Source organism: Mustelus asterias, chromosome 11, assembly GCF_964213995.1.
Source record: "Mustelus asterias chromosome 11, sMusAst1.hap1.1, whole genome shotgun sequence".
NCBI lineage: Eukaryota > Metazoa > Chordata > Chondrichthyes > Carcharhiniformes > Triakidae > Mustelus > Mustelus asterias.
In genome coordinates this window covers 49,676,860-49,703,772 of record NC_135811.1, presented here as the reverse complement: position 1 = coordinate 49,703,772, position 26,913 = coordinate 49,676,860, and the positions used below count along the sequence as shown (strand labels likewise).

At 46.8% G+C, this 26,913-nt stretch overlaps 2 protein-coding genes across 4 annotated transcripts in view; both read left to right on the top strand.

Moving 5' to 3' along the window:
• The window catches only part of lipf (lipase, gastric), a 911,257-nt gene that overhangs the window by 150,880 nt on the left and 733,464 nt on the right, over positions 1 to 26,913 (top strand). The window lies entirely within an intron of this gene.
• stambpl1 (STAM binding protein-like 1) overlaps positions 1 to 26,913 on the top strand; it is a 95,156-nt gene that overhangs the window by 42,162 nt on the left and 26,081 nt on the right. Inside the window, exons 2-6 of one of the 2 annotated variants that reach the window (XM_078223571.1) lie at positions 4,413 to 4,505; positions 12,360 to 12,574; positions 13,967 to 14,042; positions 16,110 to 16,205; positions 25,574 to 25,922. In XM_078223571.1, coding sequence (XP_078079697.1) covers positions 4,425 to 4,505; positions 12,360 to 12,574; positions 13,967 to 14,042; positions 16,110 to 16,205; positions 25,574 to 25,922 — 817 coding nt within the window. In that variant the 5' untranslated portion in view covers positions 4,413 to 4,424. The remainder of the gene's footprint in view (positions 1 to 4,412; positions 4,506 to 12,359; positions 12,575 to 13,966; positions 14,043 to 16,109; positions 16,206 to 25,573; positions 25,923 to 26,913) is intronic. The other variant, XM_078223572.1, reaches the window with a different exon arrangement.

Below are 26,913 nucleotides of genomic sequence, written 5' to 3'. Positions count from 1 at the left end.
AGGGGATACTCACAATCCTAGTTTAAATTGCTCAGTGGGCTTCGGGCTGCGTGCTGGAGACGAACGAGAGGCAGGAACAGGAGAAGAGAGTGAAGAGTGCTGCCATGCTGGTCCGAAGAGAAAAGAGAGAGAGAGACCAAAGCTTGCTTGTCCCTTTTTAAAACTTGAAGCAGTGATTCTCTCACACAAAACAGTTTCTGATCATTGATAGTTTCAATTGACTGGGACAAAAGGGCCGACAGCCTTAATTGACATTTTAATGTCTTTTAAATGTTCTCTGAGTCATCCTGATTGGAATCCCATCAATAAGCTGAGTCATTGATGTTGTCTGTGGATGGAATGATCTCTGTTCCCATTGTCTTGCTGCTGGGCTATTTACTCCTTTGTTTCCGGTTGATTAGATTATCCAAGTCTCGACCTTCTCGTTATTCCCAGCCTCTTGCATATTCATGTGGCCTGACAACCAGTCGGCCATTTTCCTTATCCCATGGAGGATTTGCCCTAAAACTTACAGAGGGGGATAAGTTTAAGGGAGATGTGCGGGGGAAGTTGTTCCACGCAGAGAGTGGTGGGTGCCTGGAATGCGCTGCCAGAGGAGCTGGTGGAAACAGGCGCATTAGCAATATTTATGAGGCATCTGGATGCTTACATGAATAGAGGGTTACGGTCTGAGTAAAGACAAATTTTTTTTTTAGTTTAGTTATGGCATCATGATCGACACAGGTTTGGAGGGCTGGAGGGCCTGTTACTGCGCTGTAGTTTTCTTTGTTCTTTGTTCTTCTTTGTCAAAGTTTTTTGTCTTGCACTCATCAGGCCAATTGTAAGAATATCAGCATTGGGGAAGCAACTTTATGCAGTATGACAAGAGAGTGCTGATTGGTTGGCATGTAGAATGCACCTGTTAATGGAAATTGACAGTTAACTGCCAAGCATTGTTTGAAAATTTAAACCAGGCGGCCTGACTGTAATTGGTCATGGCATTGCACTGAGGAATGAACCAGCGAGTGGCTATCACTTATTTTGTTTAGTTGAAATAGGCACAATATGTGTACATGTTCTTTCTGTCTGCAAAGAACAGGGCCCTGTGCGTTAGTATCTATAGCTTCCAGTATACACAAATGTCCCACACTGCGAGCCTGATAATCTTATATGGTTGTCAGCATAATTTTTAGCAAACGGAGGATTATTTATAAAATGTTGTCCAATTGCAAAATCACATTGAATGTTGGACACTGTTTTGAGTTTTGCAAGCACAGGATGGTTGGGTATAGAGTCATAGAGGACAGAAAGAGACCTTTCAGTCCATCATGTCTGCACCAGTCATCAAGCACCTATCTACTCTAATCCCACTTTCCAGTACTTGGTCTGCCGTGGTGTTTCAACTGCTCATCTAAATGCTCTTTAAAGGTTGTGAGGGTTCCCACTTCTACCTCTAAAAAAATCACTCAGGGAAGGAAGAAATATATCCTTGGTGATCTAGGACACATTGTTTGATACAATCCACCAGTCTTTGGGACATTAGGTCTGGTACTGCAGTTCGTATATCGCATTACTTATATGTGTGATAGGTAGAGCATCTTTTTGGCTGGATAGCAGTAGCAATGGGAGTGGCATTCGCCACTGACAGAATGCTGCATTAGGCCAAAAAGATGCTCGATCTCTCGCACAAGTGAGGAATGTGGTATATGCGCCAGTGTGATGCTGGGTAGGTAGACTGTATGTCCCAAAGGCTGGTGGATCACATCAAACAGCATGTACCTTCCACTGTTCGTAACGGGTAAAGTACAGACCGTTCCCAGCCAACCCACGCTTAAACTTAAAACTTAAACCACAGTGTCAAATATTAGATGTGATTCTGTGATTGGACACCATTTCCTAAATAAATCTTAGTGTTTGCACTGACTACCAATTTAAGATTATCAGTCCAGTTTGCAGTATGATGCATCTGTGTTTACCAGAAGCTACATATGTTAAGACACAGGGCCCTGTTCTTTGCAGACAGAAAGAACATGTACATACATTGTGCCTGTTTCAGCTAAACAAAGTAAGTGACAGCCAATCGCTGGTTTATTTCTCAGAGCAATGCCTTCACCAATCAGAGTCAATTAGCCTGGTTTACATTTTCAAGCACTGAACATAGAACAGTACAGCACAGAACAGGCCCTTCGGCCCACAATGTTGTGCCGAGCTTTATCTGAAACCAAGATCAAGCTATCCCACTCCCTATCATCCTGGTGTGCTCCATGTGCCTATCCAATAACCGCTTAAATGTTCCTAAAGTGTCTGACTCCACTATCACTGCAGGCAGTCCTTTCCACACCCCAAGCACTCTCTGCGTAAAGAACCTACCTCTGATATCCTTCCTATATCTCCCACCATGAACCCTATAGTTATGCCCCCTTGTAATAGCTCCATCCACCCGAGGAAATAGTCTTTGAACGTTCACTCTATCTATCCCCTTCATCATTTTATAAACCTCTATTAAGTCTCCCCTCAGCCTCCTCCGCTCCAGAGAGAACAGCCCTAGCTCCCTCAACCTTTCCTCATAAGACCTACCCTCCAAACCAGGCAGCATCCTGGTAAATCTCCTTTGCACTCTTTCCAGCGCTTCCACATCCTTCTTATAGTGAGGTGACCAGAACTGCACACAATATTCCAAATGTGGTCTCACCAAGGTCCTGTACAGTTGCAGCATAACCCCACGGCTCTTAAACTCCAACCCCCTGTTAATAAAAGCTAACACACTATAGGCCTTCTTCACAGCTCTATCCACTTGAGTGGCAACCTTTAGAGATCTGTGGCTGACAGTTAACTGTCAGTCACCATCAACCGGTGCATTCTTCATGGCAAAGCCTCTACCAATCAGGAACCACTTGTTAACCAATCAACACTCTCTTCTCATATAGTATAAAGTTGTTATATCCCCTGTCATTGATATTCTTGCGATTGTCCTGATGAGTGCAAGATTAAAAACTTTGACAAAATGTCTGTTTTCAGCAATACTCAAATTCTGTACTTGCAAATGACTATACCGTTTGATGTTGTCCTGATATGTGCAAGGTATGAACAAATGGGATTGTTAAATTACCAGAATCTACAATCAGATCCCACTCTGATCAGATTTCATTATGAATGCGTTTAGTGGAAAAGGATTCCTAATATATCGTCTACAATTATTTGAGTGCGAAAATCTTTAAACTTCTGATGTTCCTGAGGGTTGTCAAACCTTCACTCTTCTCCATGGAGCATGTGTTCCATTTTTTGCTGCATAATTAGGGGAATTAAATTAGTTACAAATGGGAAGAAAATTTGCATACATTGTTAAATAGTACCATTATAATTCCTGAACAATTCTAGGATTATAACCGTTTAATAACACAGGACTTGCGTATTCCTGAAAAAAGAGATGTTGTTGAACCTTTTCATCTTGCACTCATCAGGACAGATTTGCAAGAATACTAAATCTATAGGGAACAATAATTTATACTGTATGTGAAGAGGGAGGGGACTGGTTGGCATGAGGACACTGGTGGACGTGTTGCCATGGAGAATGTACCAGGGAGCAGTTAACTGTCAACCTTTTGTTTAAATTCAAACCAGGCAGGTTGACTATGATTGGTTAAGACATTGCCATGGGGAATGAAGCAGGGAATGTCTGTCTCTCAAGACTTTGTTTAGTTGAAAAAGGCACGAAGTTGGGACGTGCTCTTTCTGTTTGCAAAGGACAGGGCCCTCTGAATATATATATAGCTTCTGTATAGATATGTAGGACGGCACAGTGGTTAGAACTGCTGCCTCACGGGCACCAGGAACGCAGGTTCAATTCTGGCCTTGGATGACTGTCGGTGTGGAGTTTGCACGTTCTCCCCATGTCTGCGTGGGTTTCCTCCAGGTACTCCGGTTTCCTCCCACAGTCCAAAGATGTGCAGGGTAGGTGAGTTGGCCATGCTAAATTGCCCCTTAATGTCCAAAGATGCGAAAGTTAGGGGGATTAACAGGGTAAATGTGCAGAGTTACAAGCATAGGGTGGTGGGCTTGGGAAAGATGCCCTGTCAGTGAGTCGGTGCAGGCTCAATGGGCCAAATGGCTTCCTACTGCACTGTAAGGATTCTAGCATACGTAAGTGAGCCACACTGAAAGCCTGACAATGTAAATCTTAGCACAATTGGGAGTGTTTGGAAAGTTTTGTCCAGTCATGGAATCACACACAATTTTTGGATCCTATGTTTTGAGTTTTGCAAGCATGAGCTGTTTGAACACAGTCAGTGCTTTGCCTCTTGTGAACAGCCGAATTGGCGTGCTGTTTGATCCGATTTACCAGCCATTCTGTGGTTCTGACTGTGCAACCTTTACACCAGCACTATTGTTTGAAGAAGAGACTCTTGTAATGGGTACTTTTTTTTCCCTCCCAGGTGAGGTGAAGAATGGATGCCTTGGGTGGAAGCTCCAAAGGCAGCTCGTGGGCAAATATGGAGATGGAGCAGCCATTTACACTGACCTCTCTGGTATTATCTTCTCATTCTTAATGATACAGTGATCAAACGTGCAACGGTTAAAACTTGCAACAACCCTTTGAAAACTTAACATCACACAAATAATTTATAGACAGAAGTCTATTTTGTAATCTAATTGTGTACATATAAATTAGATCAATTAGCTTGAATTATTACTGTGCAACATTTAAAACCATCCCATTCAGTTGTGATGAAAACAAATTGCTAGGGACTGTCTGCTTTCCAACTGAACCGCATTGAAATGGTAAAATCATTAGTAGGCAAAGGGACAGGATGCAATTATTGTGGTCTTTCAGTTCCATGAACGCTAAGTACTGGACTCAATGCTACTATCAAGTAGTAGACAGAGCTAAGCAACTCCAAAACCAACTGATTCAACCTAAGCTCTGCATTCTTGCCACATCTTGCCGTGAATGGTGGTGGACGGTAAAACAACTCCCTGGAGGAGGAGGAGGCTTCACAAATATCCCCATCCTCAATGATGGAGGAGCCCAGCATATCAGTGCAAAGACAAGGCTGAAGCATTCGCAATAATCTTCAGCCAGAAGTGCCAAGTGGATGATCCATCTTGGCCTCCTCTAGAGGTCTCCTGCATCACAGATCTCAGTCTTCAGCCAATTCGATTCACTCCAAGTGAATCAATTATCAGCTGAAGGCACCAGAATCTGTCAAAGCTATAAACCCTGACGATATTATAGTACTGAAGACTTACGCTCCAGAACTTGCCGCATCCCTAGCTAAGCCGTTAAAGAATAGTTACAACACTGGCATCTACCTGGCAATGTGAACAATTGTCCAAAGATGTCCTGTACACAGGACAAATCCAACCTAGCCAATTACCGCCCCATTAGTCTATTGTCGATCATCAGCAAAGTGATATAAGGGGTCATCAACAGTGCTATCAAGCAGCACCTGATTAGCAATAACCTGATCACTGATGCTCTGTTTGGGTTTCACCAGGGTCTCCCACCTCCTGACATCATTACAGCCTTGGTTCAAACATGGACAAAAGAGCTGAATGCCAGAGGTGAAGTGAGAGTGACTGTCCTTGACACCAAGGCAACATCTAACCAAGTATGGCATCAAGGAGCCCTAGCAAAACTAGAGTCAATGGGAATCAAGGGGGAAACTCTCCACTGGTTGGAGTCAAACATGGCACAAAGGAAGATGGTTGTGGTGATTGGAGGTCAATCATCACAGTTTCAGGACATCACTGTAGGAGTTCCTCAGAGGAGTGTCCGAGGCCCAACTATCTTCAGCTGCTTCATCAATGACCTTCTTTCAATCATAAGGTCAGAAGTGAGGATGTTTGCTGATGACTGCATAATGTTCAGGACTATTTGTGATTCTCAGATACTGAAGCAGTCCATGTCTAAATGCAGCAAGACCTGGACAATATCCAGGCCCATGCTGACAAGTAGCAAGTAACATTTTTGCCACACTAGCGTCAGGCAATGACCATCTCCAACAAGAGAAAATCTAACTATCATTCCTTGACATTCAATGGCATTACTATTGCTGAATCCCCTACTATCAACATCCTGGGGGTTACCATTGGCCAGACACTTCACTGGACTAGCCATATAAATCCTTTGGCTATTAGAGCAGGTCAAAGGCTAGGAATCCTGTGGCAAGTAACTCACCTCCTGACTCCTCAAAGCCTGTCCACCATCAGCAAGGAATACGATGGAAAACTCTCCACTTGCTGGATGGGTGCGGCTCCAATAACACTCAGGCAGCCCATTTGATTGGCACCCCATCCACAAACACTCAGCCTCTCCACCACCAACAAACAATGGCAGCTATGTGTACCATCTACAAGATGCATTGCTGGAACTCACCAAGGCTCCTTAGGCAACACTTTCCAAACCCATGACCACTACCATCTAGAAGGACAAGGGCAGCAGATACATGGGAACATCACCACCTGGAGGTTCCCCTCCAAGTCACTCAGCATCCTGACTTGGAAATATATCACCGTTCCTTCATTGTCGCTGGGTCAAAATCCTGGAACTCCCTCCCTAACAGCATTATGGGTTTACCTACACCTCAGGGACTGCAGCGATTCAAGAAGGCAGCTCACTCCAACCTTCTCGAGGGCAATTAGGGATGGGCAATAAATGCTGGCTTAGCCAGCGATGCCCATGTCCCATGAATGAATTAAAAAACCTCATTAGGAAAAAATTAAGAAAATATTTGTGTCAACCAAATTTAATTTATTTTTCCTGGTCAAATATACTTCCAAAATTTCAAAATGAGTTGCTTTATTGTAAAAAGGAAACATTATCTTTTGATCATATTAAATCGGGATAGGTGAGTATCTTCAATTTTAGCTGATTAGACCCATGTCGAAAAGTTGTAAAGAAAGAATTCTTTCTTTGCTAGTTAATGACATTTTTGGAAGAATTTTCTGTACTCTGAGATTCAATATGTCACCCTGGCAATGCTTGAGGTGTTGCATCCTGGTCATTGTGTGGATAGTTACAGGTAGAAACTCAACCAAAAGAACATGGGCACCGCCAGGTTTCCCAATAACCATGAAAGAGAAATGGGCATTTCCCACAAGACCCCACAGTGGCACAGTGGTTAGCATTGCTGCCTCACAGCACCAGGGACCTGAGTTCAATTCCCGCCTTGGGTGACTGTGTGGAATTTGCATGCTCCCCATGTGTCTGCATGGGTTTCCTCCGGGTGCTCCGGTTTCCTCCCACAGTCCAAAGATGTGTAGGTTAAGTGGATTGGCCATGCTAACTTGCCCCTTAGTATGCAAAGATGTGTAGGGTAGATGGATTGGCCATGCTAAATGCATGGGGTTACAGGAATAGGGGGTGGGCCTGGGTAAGATACGGTTTTGGAGAGTTACTGCAGACTCAAGGGGCTAAATGACACTCAGTCGAAGCCCAAATAAGAATAATCACCTGGAGGAGGCACAAAAGGGACCCGCTGGCCATGGACTGAACCCAACAAGAAGTCAGTGGAGGGAAGGAGAAATGGGTGTGCAGAATTGGTGAGAAATGCCCTTAGTTTAAATGCTTTGTGCATGAAGATGCATTAAATGCAGTTTTTGATGAAAATATCTACGTAGAGACAAAAATGTTAGGAATCCAGCATCTCCAAAAGAATATGTTTTTTATGATTCTGGCAGACTAAAGGAAACACCCATAAAATAATTAAAATGGCTTTCATTTTACACTTATGGATGTCAAAGGCAAAGTGAAAAACGTGACTACTCTAAGCATAAGATGATCAAGAAGGCATACAGCTTGCTTGCCTTCATCAGCCAGGGCATCGAGTATAAAAGTTGGCAAGTTATGTTACAGCTGTATAAAACTTTAGTTAGGCCGCATTTGGAATATTGCGTGCAATTCTTGTCGCCACACGACCAGAAGGACGTGGAGAGGGTGCAAAGAAGGTTTACTAGAATGTCGCCTGGTCTGGAGGGATTTGGGTACGAGAGGTTGGATAAACTTGGATTGTTTTCATTGGAAAGACAAAGGCTGAGGGGAGACCAGATAGAGGTCTACAAAATTATGAGAGACATAGATAGGGTGGATAGTCAGAGGCTTTTTCCCAGGGTGGAAGTGGCAATTATCAGAGAGCACAGGTATAAGGTGAGAGGTGGTAAGTTTAAGGGGGGACGTGCGGGGAAAGTTTTTCAAGCAGAGGGTGGTGGTTGCCTGGAACGCACTGCCAGTGGAGGTGGTGGGAGCAGGCATGTTAGCAACGCTTAATGTATCTTGATAGACATATGAACGGGAAGCGAACAGAAGGATAAAAACTGCGTTTTGGCACAGGCTTGGTGGGCTGAAGGGTCTGTTCCTATGCTGTATGCTTCCTGTATTACAAAGAACCAAGAACAGTACTGCACAGGAACCAGGCCCTTCGGCCCTCCAAGCCTGTGCCGCTCATTGGTCTAACTAGACCATTCGTTTGTATCCCTCCATTCCCAGACTGCTCATGTGACTATCCAGGTAAATCTTAAACGATGCCAGCGTGTCTGCCTCCACCACCCTACTTGGCAGCACATTCCAGGCCCCCACCACTCTCTGTGTAAAAAAACATCCCTCTGATATCTGAGTTATACCTCGCCCCTCTCACCTTGAGCCCGTGACCCATCGTGATCGTCACCTCTGACCTGGGAAAAAGCTTCCCACTGTTCACCCTATCTATACCCTCCATAATTTTGTACACCTCTATTAGGTCTCCCCTCATTCTCCGTCTTTCCAGGGAGAACAAGCCCAGTTTACCCAATCTCTCCTCATAGCTAAGACCCTCCATACCAGGCAACATCCTGGTAAACTTTCTCTGCACTCTCTCTAACGCCTCCACGTCCTTCTGGTAGTGCGGCGACCAGAACTGGACGCAGTACTCCAAATGTGGCCTAACCAGCGTTCTATACAGCTGCAACATCAGACTCCAGCTTTTATACTCTATACCCCGTCCTATAAAGGCAAGCATACCATATGCCTTCTTCACCACCTTCTCCACCTGTGCTACCACCTTCAAGGATTTGTGGACTTGCACATCTAGGTCCCTCTGTGTTTCTATACTCTTGATGGCTCTGCCATTAATTATATAACTCCCCCCCCCCCCTACATTAGATCTTCCAAAATGCATCACTTCGCATTTATCTGGATTAGCACGAGGGGACATAGCTTTAAATTGAGGGGTGAGAGATATAGGACAGATGTTAGAGGTTGGTTCTTTACTCAGAGAGTGGTAAGGGCGTGGAATGCCCTGCCTGCAGCAGTGGTGGACTCGTCAACGTTGAGAGCGTTCAAGTGGTTATTGGATAAACATATGGATGATATCGGAATAGTGTAGATTAGAGGGGCTTTAGTTTGGTACCACTGGTCGGCGCAACATCGAGGGCCGAAGGGCCTGTACTGCACTGTAATGTTCTATGTAAATTCCATCTGCCATTTCTCCGCCCAATTTTCCAGCCTATCTATATCCTGCTGTATTGTCCGACAATGTTCATCGCTATCTGCAAGCCCAGCTATCTTCATGTCATCCGCAAACTTGCTGATAACACCAGTTACACCTTCCAAATCATTTTTATATATCACAAATAGCAGAGGTCCCAGTACAGAGCCCTGCGGAACACCACTGGTCCCAGACCTCCAGCCGGAAAAAGACCCTTTGACTGTAACCCTCTGTCTCCTGTGGCCAAGCCAGTTTTCTACACATCTAGCCACCTCTCCTTGTATCCCATGAGCCTTAACCTTCTTAACCAACCTGCCATGAGGGACTTTGTCAAATGCCTTACTGAAATCCATATAGACGACATCCATGGCCCTTCCTTCGCCAACCGTTTTTGTCACTTCCTCAAAACAGTCCACCAAATTTGTAAGGCACGACCTCCCTCTTACAAAACCATGCTGTCTGTCACTAATGAGATTGTTCCGTTCTAAATGCGCATACATCCTGTCTCTAAGAATCCTCTCCAACAACTTCCCTACCACGGACGTCAAGCTCACTGGTCTATAATTACCCGGGTTATCCCTGCTACCCTTCTTAAATAACGGTACCACATTCGCTATCCTCCAATCCTCAGGGACCTCACCTGTGTCCAATGAAGAGATAAAGATTTCCGTCAGAGGCCCAGCAATTACATCTCTTGTCTCCCTGAGCAGTCGAGGATAGATGCCATCAGGCCCTGGGGATTTGTCAGTTTTAGTGTTACTTAAAAAACCTAACACTTGCTCCCTTGTAATGGAGATTCTCTCTAACGGGTCAACACCTCCCTCTGAGACACTCCCAGTCAACAAGTCCTTCTCCTTTGTGAATACCGATGCAAAGTATTCATTTAGGATCTCCCCTATTCCCTTGGGTTCTAAGCATAATTCCCCTCCTTTGTCCCTGAGAGGTCCGACTTTTTCCCTGACAACTCTTTTGTTCCTAACATATGAATAAAATGCCTTAGGATTCTCCTTAATCCTATCTGCCAAGAACATTTCGTGACCTCTTTTTGCCCTTCTAACTCCCCGTTTGAGTTCTTTCCTACTCTCTCTGTATTCCTCCAGAGCTGCATCTGTTTTCAGTTTCCTGGACCTAACGTACGCCTCTCTTTTCTTTTTGATCAGATCCTCAATTTCCCTGGTTATCCACGGCTCTCGAATCCTACCTTTCCTATCCTTCCTTTTTACAGGCACATGCCTGTCCTGCAGCCTTATTAACTGTTCCTTAAAAGATTCCCACATGCCAGACGTGGACTTACCCCCGAACAGCCTCTCCCAATCAACGGCCACCAATTCCTGCCTAATCCAGCTATAGTTAGCCTTCCCCCAATTTAGCACCCTACCCTTAGGACAACACTCGTCCTTGTCCATTACTATCCTAAAGTTAACAGAGTTGTGGTCACTATTTGCCACATGTTCCCCTACCAAAACTTTGGCGACCTGACCGGGCTCATTTCCCAGAACTAGATCCAGTATAGCCCCCTCTCTAGTTGGGCTATCTACATACTGTTCAAAAGAACCTTCCAGTACGCATTTTACAAATTCCTCCCTGTCCAGACCCCCAGCCCTAAGCACTTTCCAGTCTATACCAGGGAAATTGAAGTCTCCCACTACAACAACCCTATTTTTTCTGCACATATCCAGAATCTCCTGACATATCCGTTCCTCCACTTCCCGTGGGCTGTTGGGTGGCCTGTAGTATACCCCCAGCATAGTGATTGCACCTTTCCTGTTTCTGAGCTCCACCCACAGCGACTCATTATATGACCTCTCTAAATTGTCCACCCTCTGCACCGCTGTAATATACTCCCTAACTAATACCGCTACTCCCCCACCTTTTTTAGCCCCTCTTCTGTCTCGCCTAAAACACTTATACCCCGGAATATTCAGCTGCCAGTCCTGTCCTTCTTTTAACCATGTCTCCGTCACCGCAACCACATCCAAATTCCGCATAAGCATTAAGGCCCTAAGTTCGTCTGTCTTACCCTTTACGCTCCTCGCATTGAAGCAGATGCACTCCAGGCCCACTCAGGTCATCCTGCTCCAGAATGCTCTTCTTCTTAGCTATTGTCAGTCAATATCATCTGGTGCATTCTCCATGGCACTGCCTCTGCCAATCAGGGTCCATTCGCCTCTTTGAGGATGTAATTAGTAGAGTTGATGAAGGGGAGACAGTGGATGTGGTTTATTTGGGCTTTCAGAAGGCTTTCGACAGTGCTCCACGTAAGAGATTAGGATGTAAAATTAAAGTGCATGGGATTGGGGGTAGGATATTGAAATGGATAGAAAATTGATTTGCAGGCAGGAAACAAAGAGTAGGAATCAACATTTCTGAATAGCAGGCAGTGACTAGTGGGGTACTGCAGAAATCAGTGCTCAGACCCCCAGCTATTCACAATATATATTACTGATGAGGGAGCCAAATGTAATTTCTCCAAATTTTCGGATGATACAAAGCATACAAGTGGGAGGGTGAGCTGTGAGGAGGATGCAGAGATGCTTCAGTGTGATTTGGACAGCCTGAGTGAGTGGGCAAATGCGTGGCAGATACAGTATAATGCGGATAAATGTGAGGTTATCCAATTTGGTAGCAAAACCTGGAAGGTAGATTATTATCTGGCTATAAATTGAGAGAGGGGAATTTGCAACGAGACCTCCTCCTGTTTCCTCTGTTAATCAACACTCGCTTTTCATACAGTATGAATTGTTGTTTTCCCCTTGTGCTGGTATTCTTGTGAAGAGTCCTGATGAGTGCGAGGTGAAAAGCTTTGACATGTCTCTTTTTCAGCAATACCCTATGCTCCCTTTGTCATTGACTAACTATGGCTTATTGCGGTCATTGCTAGTTTTATTTTATAACAGAGTGAACGCAATTGTCTTGCAGAGAAAACTGGCTACACCCAGTCACACAGATGTTACCTTGTACCCACAAGAGCGGGTGAGAGCCCTCACCAAAATGGGTTGCAACATCGAAATCAGTGAGGACATTACTCCCCGCCGCTACTTCAGGTCTGGAATGGAGATGGTCCAAATGGCATCCGTCTACCTGGAAGAGGGAAATCTCGAAAATGCTTTCGTCCTTTACAACAAGCTTATAACGTAAGAAACATCCTTACTGATGAATCTGCTGTTAATTTTCCAGTTAACATATAACCTATCTGATTGTTGACAACCAAATGTCAGGGAAATAATAGAACTGAACAGAGGAAATACTCTTCTGCCGATAATTAATTATGATGTGGAGATGCCGGCGTTGGACTGGGGTAAACACAGTAAGAAGTCTAACATCACCAGGTTAAAGTCCAACAGGTTTATTTGGTAGCAAATGCCACGAGCTTTCGGAGCGCTGCCCCTTTGTCAGGTGGAGTGGGAGATATGCTCACAAACAGGGCATACAGAGACACAAACTCAATTTACAGAATAATGATTGGAATGCTAATCAATGCTAATACAGCTAATCAAGTCTTAAAGGTACTGACAAAGTGAGTGGGGAGAGCATTAAACACAGGTTAAAAAGATGTGTATTGTCTCCAGACAGGACAGTTAGTGAGATTTTGCAAGTCCAGGCAAGTTGTGGGGGTTACAGATAGTGTGACATGAACCCAAGATCCCGGTTGAGGCCATCCTCGTGTGCGGAACTTGGTTATCAGTTTCTGCTCAGCAACCCTGCGGTGTTGTGTGTCGTGAAGGCCGCCTTGGAGAACGCTTACCCGAAGATCAGAGGCTGAATGCCCGTGACCGCTGAAGTGCTCCCCAACAGGAAGAGAACAGTCTTGTCTGGCGATTGTAGAGCGGTGTTCATTCATCTGTTGTCGTAGCGTCTGCTTGCTTTCCCCAATGTACCATGCCTCGGGACATCCTTTCCTGCAGCGTATCAGGTAGACAACGTTGGCCGAGTTGCAAGTGTATGTACCGTGTCCCTGGTGGATGGTGTTCTCACGCGAGATGACGGCATCCGTGTCGATAATCCGGCACGTCTTGCAGAGGTTGCTGTGGCAGGGTTGTCGCTGAGCAGAAACTGATAGCCAAGTTCCGCACACATGAGGACGGCCTCAACCGGGATCTTGGGTTCATGTCACATTATCTGTAACCCCCACAACTTGCCTGGACTTGCAAAATCTGACTAGCTGTCCTGTCTGGAGGCAACACACATCTCTTCAACCTGTGCTTAATGCTCTCTCCACTCACATTGTCTGTACCTTTAAGACTTGATTAGCTGTATTAGCATTGATTAGCTTGATTCGCATTCCAATCATTATTCTGTAAATTGAGTTTGTGTCTCTGTATGCCCTGTTTGTGAGCACATCTCCCACTCCACTTGACGAAGGAGCAGCACGCTCTGAAAGCTAGTGGCATTTGCTACCAAATAAACCTGTTGGCATTTAACCTGGTGTTGTTAGACTTCTTACGATAATTAATTAAACAGGAAAACGAAACATCGCCTTAAAGTGATGGTTACAATGTGGTACTAATCTATTTTTAATCTTGCAGTTTATTTGTAGAGAAATTGCCAAAGCATCGTGATTACCAAACATGTGCAATCCCTGAAAAGCAGGATATTCTGAAAGTGAGTATGCTTTTTTCATTTACAATGTGGTCAGGGTCCCTCTCACAACAGAGGCAGAAACCCTTTGAAAATGACGGATGGCACCAGTTATGGAATTCCCGCCCCATTCCTGTTTCCTAATTTTTTTTGCCAGCAAAGGGTACGGGTGAAGGTGACAAGGCCCCAAGCAGCACTCCCAACCTTGCTGGTTCCATTGCAGGGTGGGCATTATGGACCCCTGGCACTTTGATGGAGTCATGCTGACTTTTGTCACAGATTGGGTTCACGGCTCCTCGGGAGACTCAGAAACCATGGGGGAAACCCTAGTCTGGATTCAGGAACCAAAAAAAAAAAATCCCTTCTTACCTTCTCATCAAGCTCTCAGTCAAACCCAGCCAGTGCAAATACCAAAGTAAAATTTATTGATTAGTCACAAGTAAGGCTTACATTAACACTGCAATGAAGTTACTGTGAAATTCCTCTAGTCGCCACACTCCGACGCCTGTTTGGGTCAATGCACCTAACCATTGAAAACACCATTAATCCTGTCCAAATAAACACACAAGCATTGAAAAGTAATGGAACTGTCAGCCAAACAAAGCTAGCAGCCGCCTTTTGTACCTGTGTAAACAGCAGTCATCCCAGGGCTCAGCAGAATATGTTCCCAAGACAAATTAGGATTCAAACCTAGCCATTCTGATTGGGAGAAATTTGAAGCTGTAATACTGGACTGACTGGATCACAGTTTCCAGTGCTGGATCTTAGCCGGGTTTGAACACTCTCACTTCAAGTTCCTTTCAAAGAACATGAGCACAAAATCTAGCGTGAGACTCCAGTGCACTGTCGGAGGGCAAACTGCACTGTCAGAGGTGCCACCTTCCAGTTGAAACATTAAAGCAAGATCTTAACCCCTCTCTCAGGTGGATGTAAAATATCCCATAGTAGTTAGCCCTGCTATCCTGGGCAGTATTTACTTCTCAACTAACACCAAAACCAGATATCCTTGCTGTGCACAAAATGGCCGTTGTGTTTCCAACATTTCAGCTGCAGCGACACTTCAAAAGTACTTCATTGGTTGTAAGGCACATTGTACTTTTTGAGATTGTGGAACATGCTATAGAAATGTGGGTCTTTCTTTATAAGAGAGTCAGTTGTTGATGGACAATTTGTGTGTCTTTCCATATCGTTTAATGAAATGATTGAATTCCATCGGTCAGAGTCTGCGGGCTTTCTTTATTAGTGAACCATAGCTGCAGGGAACTTGTGTATCTGAGTTTCAAAGATACTGCTATAATGTGATTGTAAAATACTTAGAATAGAATCATAGAATCCGTACACTGCAGAAGGAGGCCATTCGGCCCATCATGCCAGCACCGACAACAATCCCACAGGGCCTATCCCCGTAACCCCACGTATTTACCCTGCTAATCTTCCTGACACTAAGGGTGGGATTTTATGGCGTCGCTCGTCCCGAAACCGAAGAATCCCGCCTGAGGCCAATGGACCTTTCCATGGTCTGCCCCTTGCCCACTTAGCTTCCCGTGACGGGCAGGCCGGTAAACCTCCAGCCTAAGGCTCAATTTAGCATGGCCAATGTACCTAACCTGCACATCTTTGGATTGTGGAAGGAAACTGGAGCACCCGCAGAAAATCCACGCAGACGTGGGGAGAATGTGCAGATTCCACACAATCACCCAAGGCTGGAATCGATCCTGGCGCTGTGACGCAGCAGTGCTAACCACTGTGCCACCGTGCCGTCCTTTGCTCTATGGCCACCTCCTCGCATCAGGGTTTACTTGACCAAGGAGGGTCACATTGACAGACATTTTGACAGCTCCTCTCAATGTGAAACATTTATCGTGTGCCAGCAGTGCGGAGACCTGGCTGGTTTGGTCTCCTACAGGGTGAGCCATGATTGTCTGAGCACTGAGCAGACTTGTCAATGGCGGATAAACAGATTCATGGGCCAGTTGAGCTGACTGTGCCTATGTTTGGAGCTTTTTGTCTGTTGTGGCGGGCTTGCGTTCCTTTTGACAGTTTTATTAGGCAAATGTTAAGATTACCAATTAACTTCTGTTTTACTCCAAGAAATTAAAAGAAGTTGCATTCCCAAGAGCAGAGGAGTTGAAGACAAAACTTATTGCTAAGTATGGTGCGGAATACAAAGAATACCTGACTGCCCAGGTAAAATGAATGATCTTTATTTTCCCTGTTGCCGATGTATTTACTTTCTCAGAAGTAGTCTTGCCTTTTCTATTACCCCAGATCCTCTGTATTAGAGTAACTATACATTTGATTAGGAGGATTGGGCTATCTGTTGCGCCTTAGCTAGTGCCTTCAATGTCTTTGCTCGTAGTAGGTGATTTTGTGGGACTCAGGGTAGATGCTTTTCTCTCTCTAGCAGTGACACACATGTACATCTTTAGGTGGTTAAAATCCACCTTTTTCAGATCCCTCCATGGCCTCGCCCATAGCTTCAACCTTCCCCCTTCCACCACCGGAGTTCAGTTCAGTTCCTGTGTCTGCTGAAGCTTGCGCATAATCCGCAAGACTGAAGGGTAAAGCCTTCAGTCACCTGGATCCTAATTTTCCCAATTCTGTCCCAAACCCCTTTACATCTTTGTCAGGTTTTAAACCCCAATTCTGACCGAGTCACTATATAAATGGATATTGTTGCACTGTACCTGATGACCTGGAGTTCAGCTGCTTAGCTGACCCACTGGGGAATGCCTGGCATGGGGTGACCAACGTAGGTTTAAATTCAGTTGCCTTATTCATGGAAATAGTTCATTATCTGATGGACACATTGGGAAGGCGATGGCCTCATGGTATTATCGCTAGGCTATTAATCCAGAAACTCAGCTAATGTTCTGGGGACCCGGGTTCGAATCCCGCCACGGCAGATGGTGGAAATTGAATTCAATAAAAAATATCTGGAATTAAGAATCTGCCGATGACCATGAAACCATTGTTGGAAAAACCCATCTGGTTCACTAATGACCTTTAGGGAAGGAAATCTGCTGTCCTTACCTAGTCTGGCCTACATGTGACTCCAGAGCCACAGCAACGTGGTTGACTCAACTGTCCTCCAAGACCAACTAGGGATGGGCAATAAATACTGGACAGCCAGCGATGCCCATGTCCCACGAATGAGTTTTTAAAAAAAAACTCTGCTGCCCATTGTAGAGAGAATGTTAATTGGTCAGTTTATTTATTTTTTCTTGCTTCCGGTATTTATAAATACGTTAAGGCTCTAAGTACCAGAAAAGTAGAGCTGCATCAAAATTGATACACAAATTCGGCAACTGATTATCCAGTCTGTGGGCCTGATTTTGTGCGCCAGGGACAAATGTGGGCCCCAACTCTCCCACCTTGTCAGGAGCAGTCAGCTGACATGACGCCTGGCTGGATTGGCCAATTAGTAGCCAAAGGACAGACTCGCCATCCAATTAAGAATGGCGCACAGGCCCATGAAGCTGGAGGACCAATAGGAGGCCTCGAGGCACGGAGGTAGCTGCAGCCTGCAATTGCAGGTAAGGGAAAGGATGGCACCCTCACCTTGTGGCATCCCCTCACATCAACTCTTTAAAACAAAAATCTCAAATGACAAATGGCCACAGCTGCTGTGAGAAATTATTTCTCTCAGAGGGTCATGTGTCTCTGGAAATCTCTTCCTCAAATGGCAGCGGAAGCCTTTGAATGTTTTTAAAGCAGGTTCTTGATGAACAAGGGGGTGAAATGGCATGGTGGCACAGTGGTTAGCACTGCTGCTTCACAGTGCCAGGGACTCAGCTTTGATTCCCGGCTCGGGTCACTGTCTGTGTGGAGTTTGCACATTCTCCCCGTGTCTGCGTGGGTTTCCTCCGGGTGCTCCGGTTTCCTCCCACAGTGCAAAGATGTGCGGGTTAGGTGGATTGACCATGCTAAATTGCTCCTTAGTGCCAGCCCACCCTCAGTTCTTAATCAGGTGACCAGCACACCCTCGGACTATTCATTGGCCAAATCGGGGGAAATACTGGGTGACTGACTATCCTGAACACTGGCTCCAGATGAGCCTGACGGTAGGGTTCAGGTGGCCACAGGGAAAATTCTTCCCCACAGTATCAATAACGCTCTGTAAAGTTTGTGCTTATGATCTTTTCACACTTAGGTGCCAGCAATGCCAAGTCAATATATCTAGTTAAAGATTGGAGAAGTATGAAAGCGGTCCATATTGATGGTTTAACTGGTCCCGATTGAGATATCCAGACAGATTTTATGATGTGCTTACAAACTGGGTTGTGTCTGTGCCTACGATTATACTGAGATCCCTCATTGGGGTTTAAAGCTGCTCTACATAACATGATATTCCATAGAAAAATCTAGTGCGATTATGGCAGTAATATTGAACTCCGAGCTCATGGCTGGAATTCCCCGACCTCGCCTCTGGCTGGGATTCTCCAGTCCCGCTGCAGTGAATGGAGATTTGGCTGAACAACAGATTTTCCGTTCTCACTGGTAGCGGCGGCGTGGTGAACCACAGCAAAGCATTCCAGCTCATGTTAGATGGCAAGAACTGGAAAGGGTGCGTTTCACACTGCTATTGGGTGTTTTGTTGAATCATAGGGGAATTAACCTCATGTCCTGACCAATATTTATCTCCCAACCAACACCGAAATCAAATTATTTGTCTGTGTATTTTTTTTGGACCCTTTCTGATCAAATTGGCTGCAAAGTGCTTTCAGTGTGCTACGTAAAATCATGCCTCTTTCAAAGGATATGTTTATATTGTCTTCAGGGTCCTGTGACCAAAGCCAATAGAAAACCTTGGTCTTCTATAAAGCAAGGTTGTACCTTGGTACTGTTTCTTTATCTGAGGGCCCTTTGATCACTGCTCCCTGCTGACAGTGCGGTCAATTTGTTCTTGAATGAATGAATGCTAAGATAATACGACTGCAATAGATTCTCTTCATCAATGTCAAGTTATCCGAATAAACCTATACAAAAATCTTTCAAAACTGTAATAAATGTAAGTTAATTTCAGATTTATGTTAGAACTTTGAGCAGAATTGCAAGCTCTTGCTGATTAAGACATTGATGCGCGATTAATTCACTCGGGAGGCTAGGACGTACCCGGGAATAAAGGCTTTTATTCACAACAAGAATAGAGCATACTGCTTAACAATACTATCCCAGACTAAGGACTACTAGGAAGTAGCAGTGACCTTTATACTCCTGTAAGAAGGCGGAGCCAAACGGAGTGTACCACAGAACAATGCTAACAGGTGGAGCACCCCAATCCCTAACCCCAACAGTAACAAGAGTAACTTATATACAAGTACCCATAGTGGTAACCATCTATGGTTCACCACATTCACCCCTCCTTTAAAAACAAAGGCCGGTGGGGTAAGGAGACAATATGAACTGTCCACATGTTCACAAGTTCAGCCGTATCAGAGGGCCGCACCCTCTCTGCGACCTCCGCAGCACTGGCTCCAGTGCCGGTTCTGGTGACCGTGGTGACGACCCTCTCTCCGAGGTGGTGTCCAGTGACTCCTCCAGTTCCTCACATGCCTGTGGACCTCGAGGTGGCGACAATCTCCTGGACTCGGGCAAGCTGTACACAGGAGTAAGAGGATTAAGTTGAGGTCCCGATGCTGCCCGCGCCGTGTCAGGAGGGGAGAGAATGGGCAAAGGAATGCTAACCAGGGGTGCGGGAGTGACGGGGGTTTCCAGGTCCCCTGCAGGCGCCAGATCTCTGATAGAGACCGTGTCCTCTCGCCCGTCAGGATATGCCACATAGGCATATTGAGGGTTGGCGTGGAGGAGGTGGACCTGTTGAACCAAAGGGTCGGACTTGCGGGCCCGAACATGCCGCCGCAGGAGGACAGGTCCTGAGTACGTCAACCAAGACGGCAGTGAGGTCCCAGAGGAAGACTTCCTAGGGAAGGTAAACATCCGCTCACGTGGGGTAGCGTTGGTTGCCGTACACAGGAGGGACCGGATTGAATGGAGCGCACCAGAAAGTACCTCTTGCCAACAGGAGACTAGAAGACCCCTCGACCTTAACGCCAGTAAAACAGCCTTCCAGACGAGCGTTTTCTCTCTCGACCTGTCCGTTACCCCTGGGGTTATACTTGAGGCAATTCCTTTAGAGAGCAGGTATTGCCTCAAGTCGTCGCTCGTAAACGACGAACCCCTATCACTGTGGATATAACTGGGGTAGCCGAACAGGGTAAAAAGACTCCGCAGGGCTTTGATGACCGTGGCAGAGGACATATCAGAACGGGATGGCAAAGGGGAATCAGGAGTATTCGTCAACCACGTTGAGGAAATACACATTCCGATCTGTCGAAGGAAGGGGGCCCTTGAAGTCGACACTCAGTCGTTCAAAAGGGCGAGTGGCCTTAATGAGGTGTGCCCTGTCAGGCCGATAGAAGTGCGGCTTGCACTCTGCACATACCTGGCAGCTTCGAGTTATCGACCTGACATCCTCTATAGAGTAGGGCAGATTCCGAGCCTTTACAAAATGGAAGAGCCGAGTGATCCCCGGATGGCAGAGATCATTGTGGAGGGCCCGTAACCGGTCCTTCTGCACACTGGCACATGTTCCACGCGACAGGGCATCTGAGGGCTCATTGAGCTTCCCCGGGCGGTACATGATATCATAGTTGTAGGTGGAGAGTTCGATTCTCCAACTCAAGATTTTATCATTCTTAATTTTACCCCTTAACATGTTGTTGAACATGAAGGCCACGGACCGCTGGTCCGTGAGCAGGGTAAACCGTTTGCTAGCCAAATAATGGCGCCAATGCCGTACGGCCTCCACAATGGCCTGAGCCTCTTTCTCCACAGAGGAGTGCCGAATTTCAGAGCCTTGGAGGGTGGGAGAGAAAAAGGCGACGGGCCTGCCCGCCTGGTTAAGCGTGGCGGCCAGGGCGAAATCAGATGCATCACTCTCCACCTGAAAGGGGATGGACTCATCGACAGCGTGCATCGTGGCTTTCGCGATGTCGGCTTTTATCCCTTCAAAGGCTAGGCGAGCCTCTGCTGTCAGGGGAAAAGAGGTAGATTTTATGAGCGGACGGGTTTTGTCCGTGTAATTGGGAACCCACTGTGCATAGTACAAGAAGGAGCCTAAGCATCTTCTCAGTGCTTTGATGCTAGTGGGTAGGGGAAGTTCAAGGAGGGGACGCTTACGGTCTGGATCGGGGCCGATGACCCCATTTCCCACCACGTATCCGAGGATTGCTAGGCGGTGCTTGCTGAATACGCACTTCTCCTTGTTATAGGTCAGGTTCAGGAGAGCCGCAGTGCGTAAAAACTTCTGAAGGTTGGCGTCGTGGTCCTGCTGGTCATGGCCGCAGATAGTGAGGTTGTCCAGGTACGGGAAGGTAGCCCGTAGCCCGTTTTGATCCACCATTCGGTCCATCTCACGCTGGAAGACCGAGACCCCATTAGTGACGCCGAAAGGGACTCTTAAAAAGTGGTAGAGACGGCCATTCGCCTCAAAGGCCATGTATTTGCGGTCCTCTGGGCGAATGGGGAGCTGGTGGTAGGCTGACTTCAAGTCGATGGTGGAGAACACCCGGTACTGCGCAATCTGGTTGACCATGTCAGATATGCGCGGGAGAAGGTACGCGTCCAGCTGCGTGTACCTATTAATGGTCTGACTATAGTCTATGACCATCCGGGGCTTGTCTCCAGTCTTGACCACCACGACTTGTGCTCTCCATGGGCTAGTGCTAGGTTGAATGACCCCTTCCCTGAGGAGCCGCTGAACCTCAGATCGAATAAAGATCCGATCCTCAGCTCTGTAACGCCTGCTCTTAGTCGCGATGGGCTTGCAGCCTGGCACGAGATTTTCGAATAGGGAAGGCGGGGTAATTCTGAGTGTCGAGCGACTGCATGTGGAGCGCGCTGGACAATTTGGAGGCTGCCGTTCTCCCACTGAAAGTGGAGGGAGTGGCCCATCGTACTGCAGGGTCGCACTCTTCAGGTGGACCATAAAGTCTAGCCCCAGGAGTACCGGAGCGCAACGGTGCGGTAACACGAGGAGCCTGAAGTTCTCGTAAACTGTGCCCCGCACCGCTAAGGTTACCACACAGCTCCCAAGAATGATAACAGATCGGGACCTCGACGCCATGGAGATTGTCTGCCTGACAGTTTGCACACGGAGAGCGCACCGTTTCACTGTATCCGGATGAATGAAGCTCTCCGTGCTCCCGCTGTCAAGCAGGCAATGCGTCAGGCGCCCGTTTACCTCTATGTCTATCATGGACTTGTCGAGTCTGTGAGGCTTGGCCTGGTCGAGGATGATTGACGCTACTGTTGGATCCCGAGTGTAACTGCAGGCAGCTGAGATAGCCGATGACGAGGACCCCTGCTGGTCTTCTGCGGCCGGTGTCGACCAAAATGGCTGCGCCCACGAATCGCACGTGGTCGATGATGTTGAAAACGGCGGCACCCGCAGGTCGCACGTGGCTTGCATCGTCGTCATAGGAAATGGCGGCGCCCATGAATCGCACGTGGCTGAAGACATCGACGAGGCCGGAGACGAGGAGATTGATCCTGGGGAGTCACATGCAGCACTGCTGGGCTTGGAAGGGGTCTTTGCTCGGCACACTTTTGCATAGTGCCCTTTCTTCCCAGAGGCGGAGCAAAACACCGACCTGGCCGGACATCTCAGACGAGGGTGCGTCGCCAATCCGCAGAAATAGCACCGTGGGTCTCCAGGAGCTGCCGCAGCCGTCAGGTCTGAAGTTGAGAGCATTATCGCGCAGTTCCGAGGAGCCGCCGGGTACAGTTGAGGCGGTGGCCGTACTTGCCACGATGTTCCCACGTGGTCGGTGGGGTAGGTTTCAAGACTTCTGGAGGCCGTTTCCATTGCATCGGCCAATTCTACCGTCTTAGCCAGGTCCAAGTTACCCTGCTCTAGCAGCCGCAGGCAAATATAGGCTGAGCTAATTCCCGCCACGAACGCATCTCGGATAAGATCGTTGGTGTATTGAGTAGCCGACACCTCCTTGCAATTGTAGGCTCTGGCTAGCTGTTGAAGTTCGCGCAGGTACTGTCCCGTAGTTTCGCTGGGCTGCCGCCGTCGAGTGGCTAATAGGTGACGAGCATGAATTTCGTTCGGCTGTTTATGGTACAGCTTCTTGAGTAATTCGATGGCCTCTTAGTAATTTTGGGAATCACGGATTGTTGCATACACAGTGTTGCTCACCCTTGCGTGGAGGACCCGCAATCTGTCGGCGTCGGTCTGGACTGCTGTCGAGGCGTCGATGTAATCCTCGAAACACTTCAACCAATGGTCAAAAGTATTCGACGCTCCAGCGGCATGCGGATCCAAGGTTAGCTGATTGGGTTTCAGCATCTGCTCCATTTTTCTTCGAACAGAATTTTCGGTATTTTGTTGTGAATAAAATTGATGCGCGATTGATTCACACAGGAGGCTATGTCGTACCCGGGAATAAAGGCTTTTATTCACAACAAGATTGGAGCGCACTACTTAACAATACTATCCCAGACTAAGGGCTACTAGGAAGTAGCAGTGACCTTTATACTCCTGTAAGGAGGCGGAGCCAAACGGAGTGTACCACAGAACAATGCTAACAGGTGGAACACCCCAACAGTAACAAGAGTAACATATGTACAAGTATCCATAGTGGTTACCATCTATGGTTCACCACAGGCATGTGAATGATTCTCCCCCTTTTTCCTGTGAACTCCTCTAAACGCACGGACTTGCCCTGCGTTGTGGCTCCATAAAGCACCCTTTCTGGTTTTTCACCCAAATGTCATTTATTATGGCGGAGCAGCTGATGTTGAAACTTATTTTCTTTTTCTTTCTGCATTCATCACGATGATACTGAGGACTTTGAGCTGTTCCCATTTGAGGCACCCAGTGTCAGCATCAAGCTGTCTCAGATCCCATGCAGCATGGGCGGGCACAGAGTACAGCATGAGGGAGCACAGAGCACAGCACGGGCGGGCACAGAGTACAGCATGGGCGGGCACACAGTACAGCACGGGCGGGCACAGTGCAGCACGGGCAGGCACAGTGCAGCACGGGCGGGCACAGTGCAGCACGGGCGGGCACAGTGCAGCACGGGCGGGCACACAGTACAGCACGGGCGGGCACACAGTACAGCACGGGCGGGCACAGTGCAGCACGGGCGGGCACAGTGCAGCACGGGCGGGCACACAGTACAGCACGGGCGGGCACACAGTACAGCACGGGCGGGCACAGTGCAGCACGGGCGGGCACAGTGCAGCACGGTCAGACGCCAAGCGCAGCTCCGGAGCGGCACTGCCAATTAATTTGAATTTGGTGTTACTTGCAGTTCTCACCAGAGACTGGATGCAGACATCCTAGACTTACTACACATGAGATCCCCATAGCCAGAGGACAGGAGAGACAGGGAGGTCTCCAGAGAGACACTTGCCTGAGCTGGATCAGAAAGGCCATTATCGAACTCTCTCATCTCTCAGTGACAGCCTGACCACGTCCTTGCCCTGTGTCTGTACATCTGCAGTGCCTAATCAATATAATAATCAAGCTAATGATCAGCAGCAAGGTTCTTGGATAATTTCCCCCTGCGCTAGCTCAAGGGCACCGAGACCTCTTGCAGCCCAATTAAGCCACAGTGGTACAATTCGCGACCCGAATTACTGACATCAGCTAACTCGGAACAGAAATTGTACCGCTGTGGCTTACTAATAAATCACCGTAATCTATTAGGCTATCATACCTCGAGTGTTTAAATAGCCAATTGCCTGTCAACAGACCAGGTGCAAGAGGCTTTTCTAATCTAATAACGTGGGGTGACTTAATTTATCTTTCTGTCCAGGGTCAAGTATATGGCATTGTGATCCCAATATCACTTGAAAAATGAAACACGACAGTGAAATATTTCTGATCGTCTTTCTAAAAATAATGATCGGAGAGGGTGTTTCCAGTAATCTTTCTTCTGAGTTACCTTTGTGAGGCCCATAAGCTAAATATTAGCCTGTGTTTCTGGGTGCTTTCTGAATATTTTCAAAGTGGAATCTTTACAGGGATGTGGTGTGCTGCTCAGATTTCTAGTTCCATTCTGTTTTTGGGTTGTGTTTTACAGAGGTCACTGTTCACTCTGGTCATGTCTTTGTTAAAGCACACAGTGAGAGAAGATCCAGATGTGTGCCCAGGGTAAACCATGTTCGATTAATTCCCCCTCGTCTGAAGATGAGATTTATTTGGACTATCTTACATTTGCAGTTAAAGAGTCATAGAGCAACTCCGCACAGAAGCAGGCCTTTGGCCCAACCAGCAGACCATGGTGCTCTCCTAGCTAGTCCCAATTGCCCGTGTTTGGCCCATAACCCTCTCATCCTTTCCCATCCATGTACTTATCCAAATGCTTTTTAAATGTTGCTATTTAACCTGCCTCAACCACTTTCTCTGATAGCTCATTCCATACACACACCACCCTCTTGTTTAATAGGCAAGAGTTAGGAATTTGCCATGTTCTCGGTTCTGCTGGAGCGTTCTGTAATTAAAGAAACAAACAAAATGTTTTATTTTTTTACAGAGCAAAGCAAAGGATGTTGACTCGGAAAGACAACAACAAAACAAGTTGATCGAGGAGGAAAAGTTACGTGTGGCCAGGATTCGGCAGCAGCAGCTGGAGGTGCAACAGTTCCACTTCTTCGAAGAGCAACTGAAACGGCAAGATTTTCTCAAGGAGAAACAGAAGGAGCTAAAGCTGAGAGTGTCGGAACAGAGTGACGGAGGGATGTTAACCTGCACCGCTGCTGCCCGTGAAAAGACTGAGCCTCCCTGGCGCGCGGTGAAAGCTGCTGGCCAGTCGCCAAATGATGCCCAACCAGGATCGTGCCCTCCAGTGGACAGGTCCCTTAAACCTCAGAGCACCACTGCACGTAAGAAATAGAGCGAGAATATAGGCTCTAGCTCAGGTCATTGAGGCCCTTTTTCTCGGTACTTTATTTCTAATCAAAAAAGCCAATTCAAATTAATTTCGATCCTGGTCCCCACATTACAGGCAAACCAGATCCAAGTTGACAAGACAAGACACAACATCCCATCTTGGGCTCAATCAAACAAGATCCAAGCTGACAGGCTGAGGCATTGCACCCCCCACAGACTTAATCTGACACTTCATCTTAGTCAAAAGGCTGAGATGGCTTTGAAAAATTGCATCAGGCAAAGCCTCGGCTTTACCTCATTGGCTACCCTGATCCTTTACCCTACCCTTGCTTAGGGAGGTTGGTCTGGCATTCAATTGGATCATGGTTGATTTGTTTCTTAACTTCATTCACTTGCCTTTCTTCTGTATTCTTGCCTAACAATAATCATCAAAGACCGGATCTTTCCTTGGCGGATACAGTCATAGAGGTTTCCAGCATGGAAACAGGCCCTTCGGCCCAACTTGTCCATGCCGCCCCTCTTTTTTTAAAGCTAACCCCAATTGCCCGCATTTGGCCCATATCCCTCTATACCCACCTTACCCATATAACTATCTAAATGCTTTTTAAAGGACAAAATTGTACCCGCCTCTACTACTACCTCTGGCAGCTTGTTCCAGACACTCACCACCCTCTGTATGAAAAAATCTCTCCCCTCTCACCTTAAACCTCTGCCCTCTAGTTTTGGACTCCCCTACCTTTGGGAAAAGATATTGACTAGCTACCTTATTTATATGCCTTATTATTTTATAGACCTCTATAAGATCACCCCTCAGCCTTCTACGCTCCAGAGAAAAAAATCCCAGTCTATCCAGCCTCTCCTTATAGCTCAAACCATCAAGTCCCGGTAGCACCCTACTAAATCTTTTCTGCACTCTTTCTAGTTTAATATCCCTTCTATAATAGGGTGACCAAAACTGTACACAGTATTCCAAGTGTGGCCTTA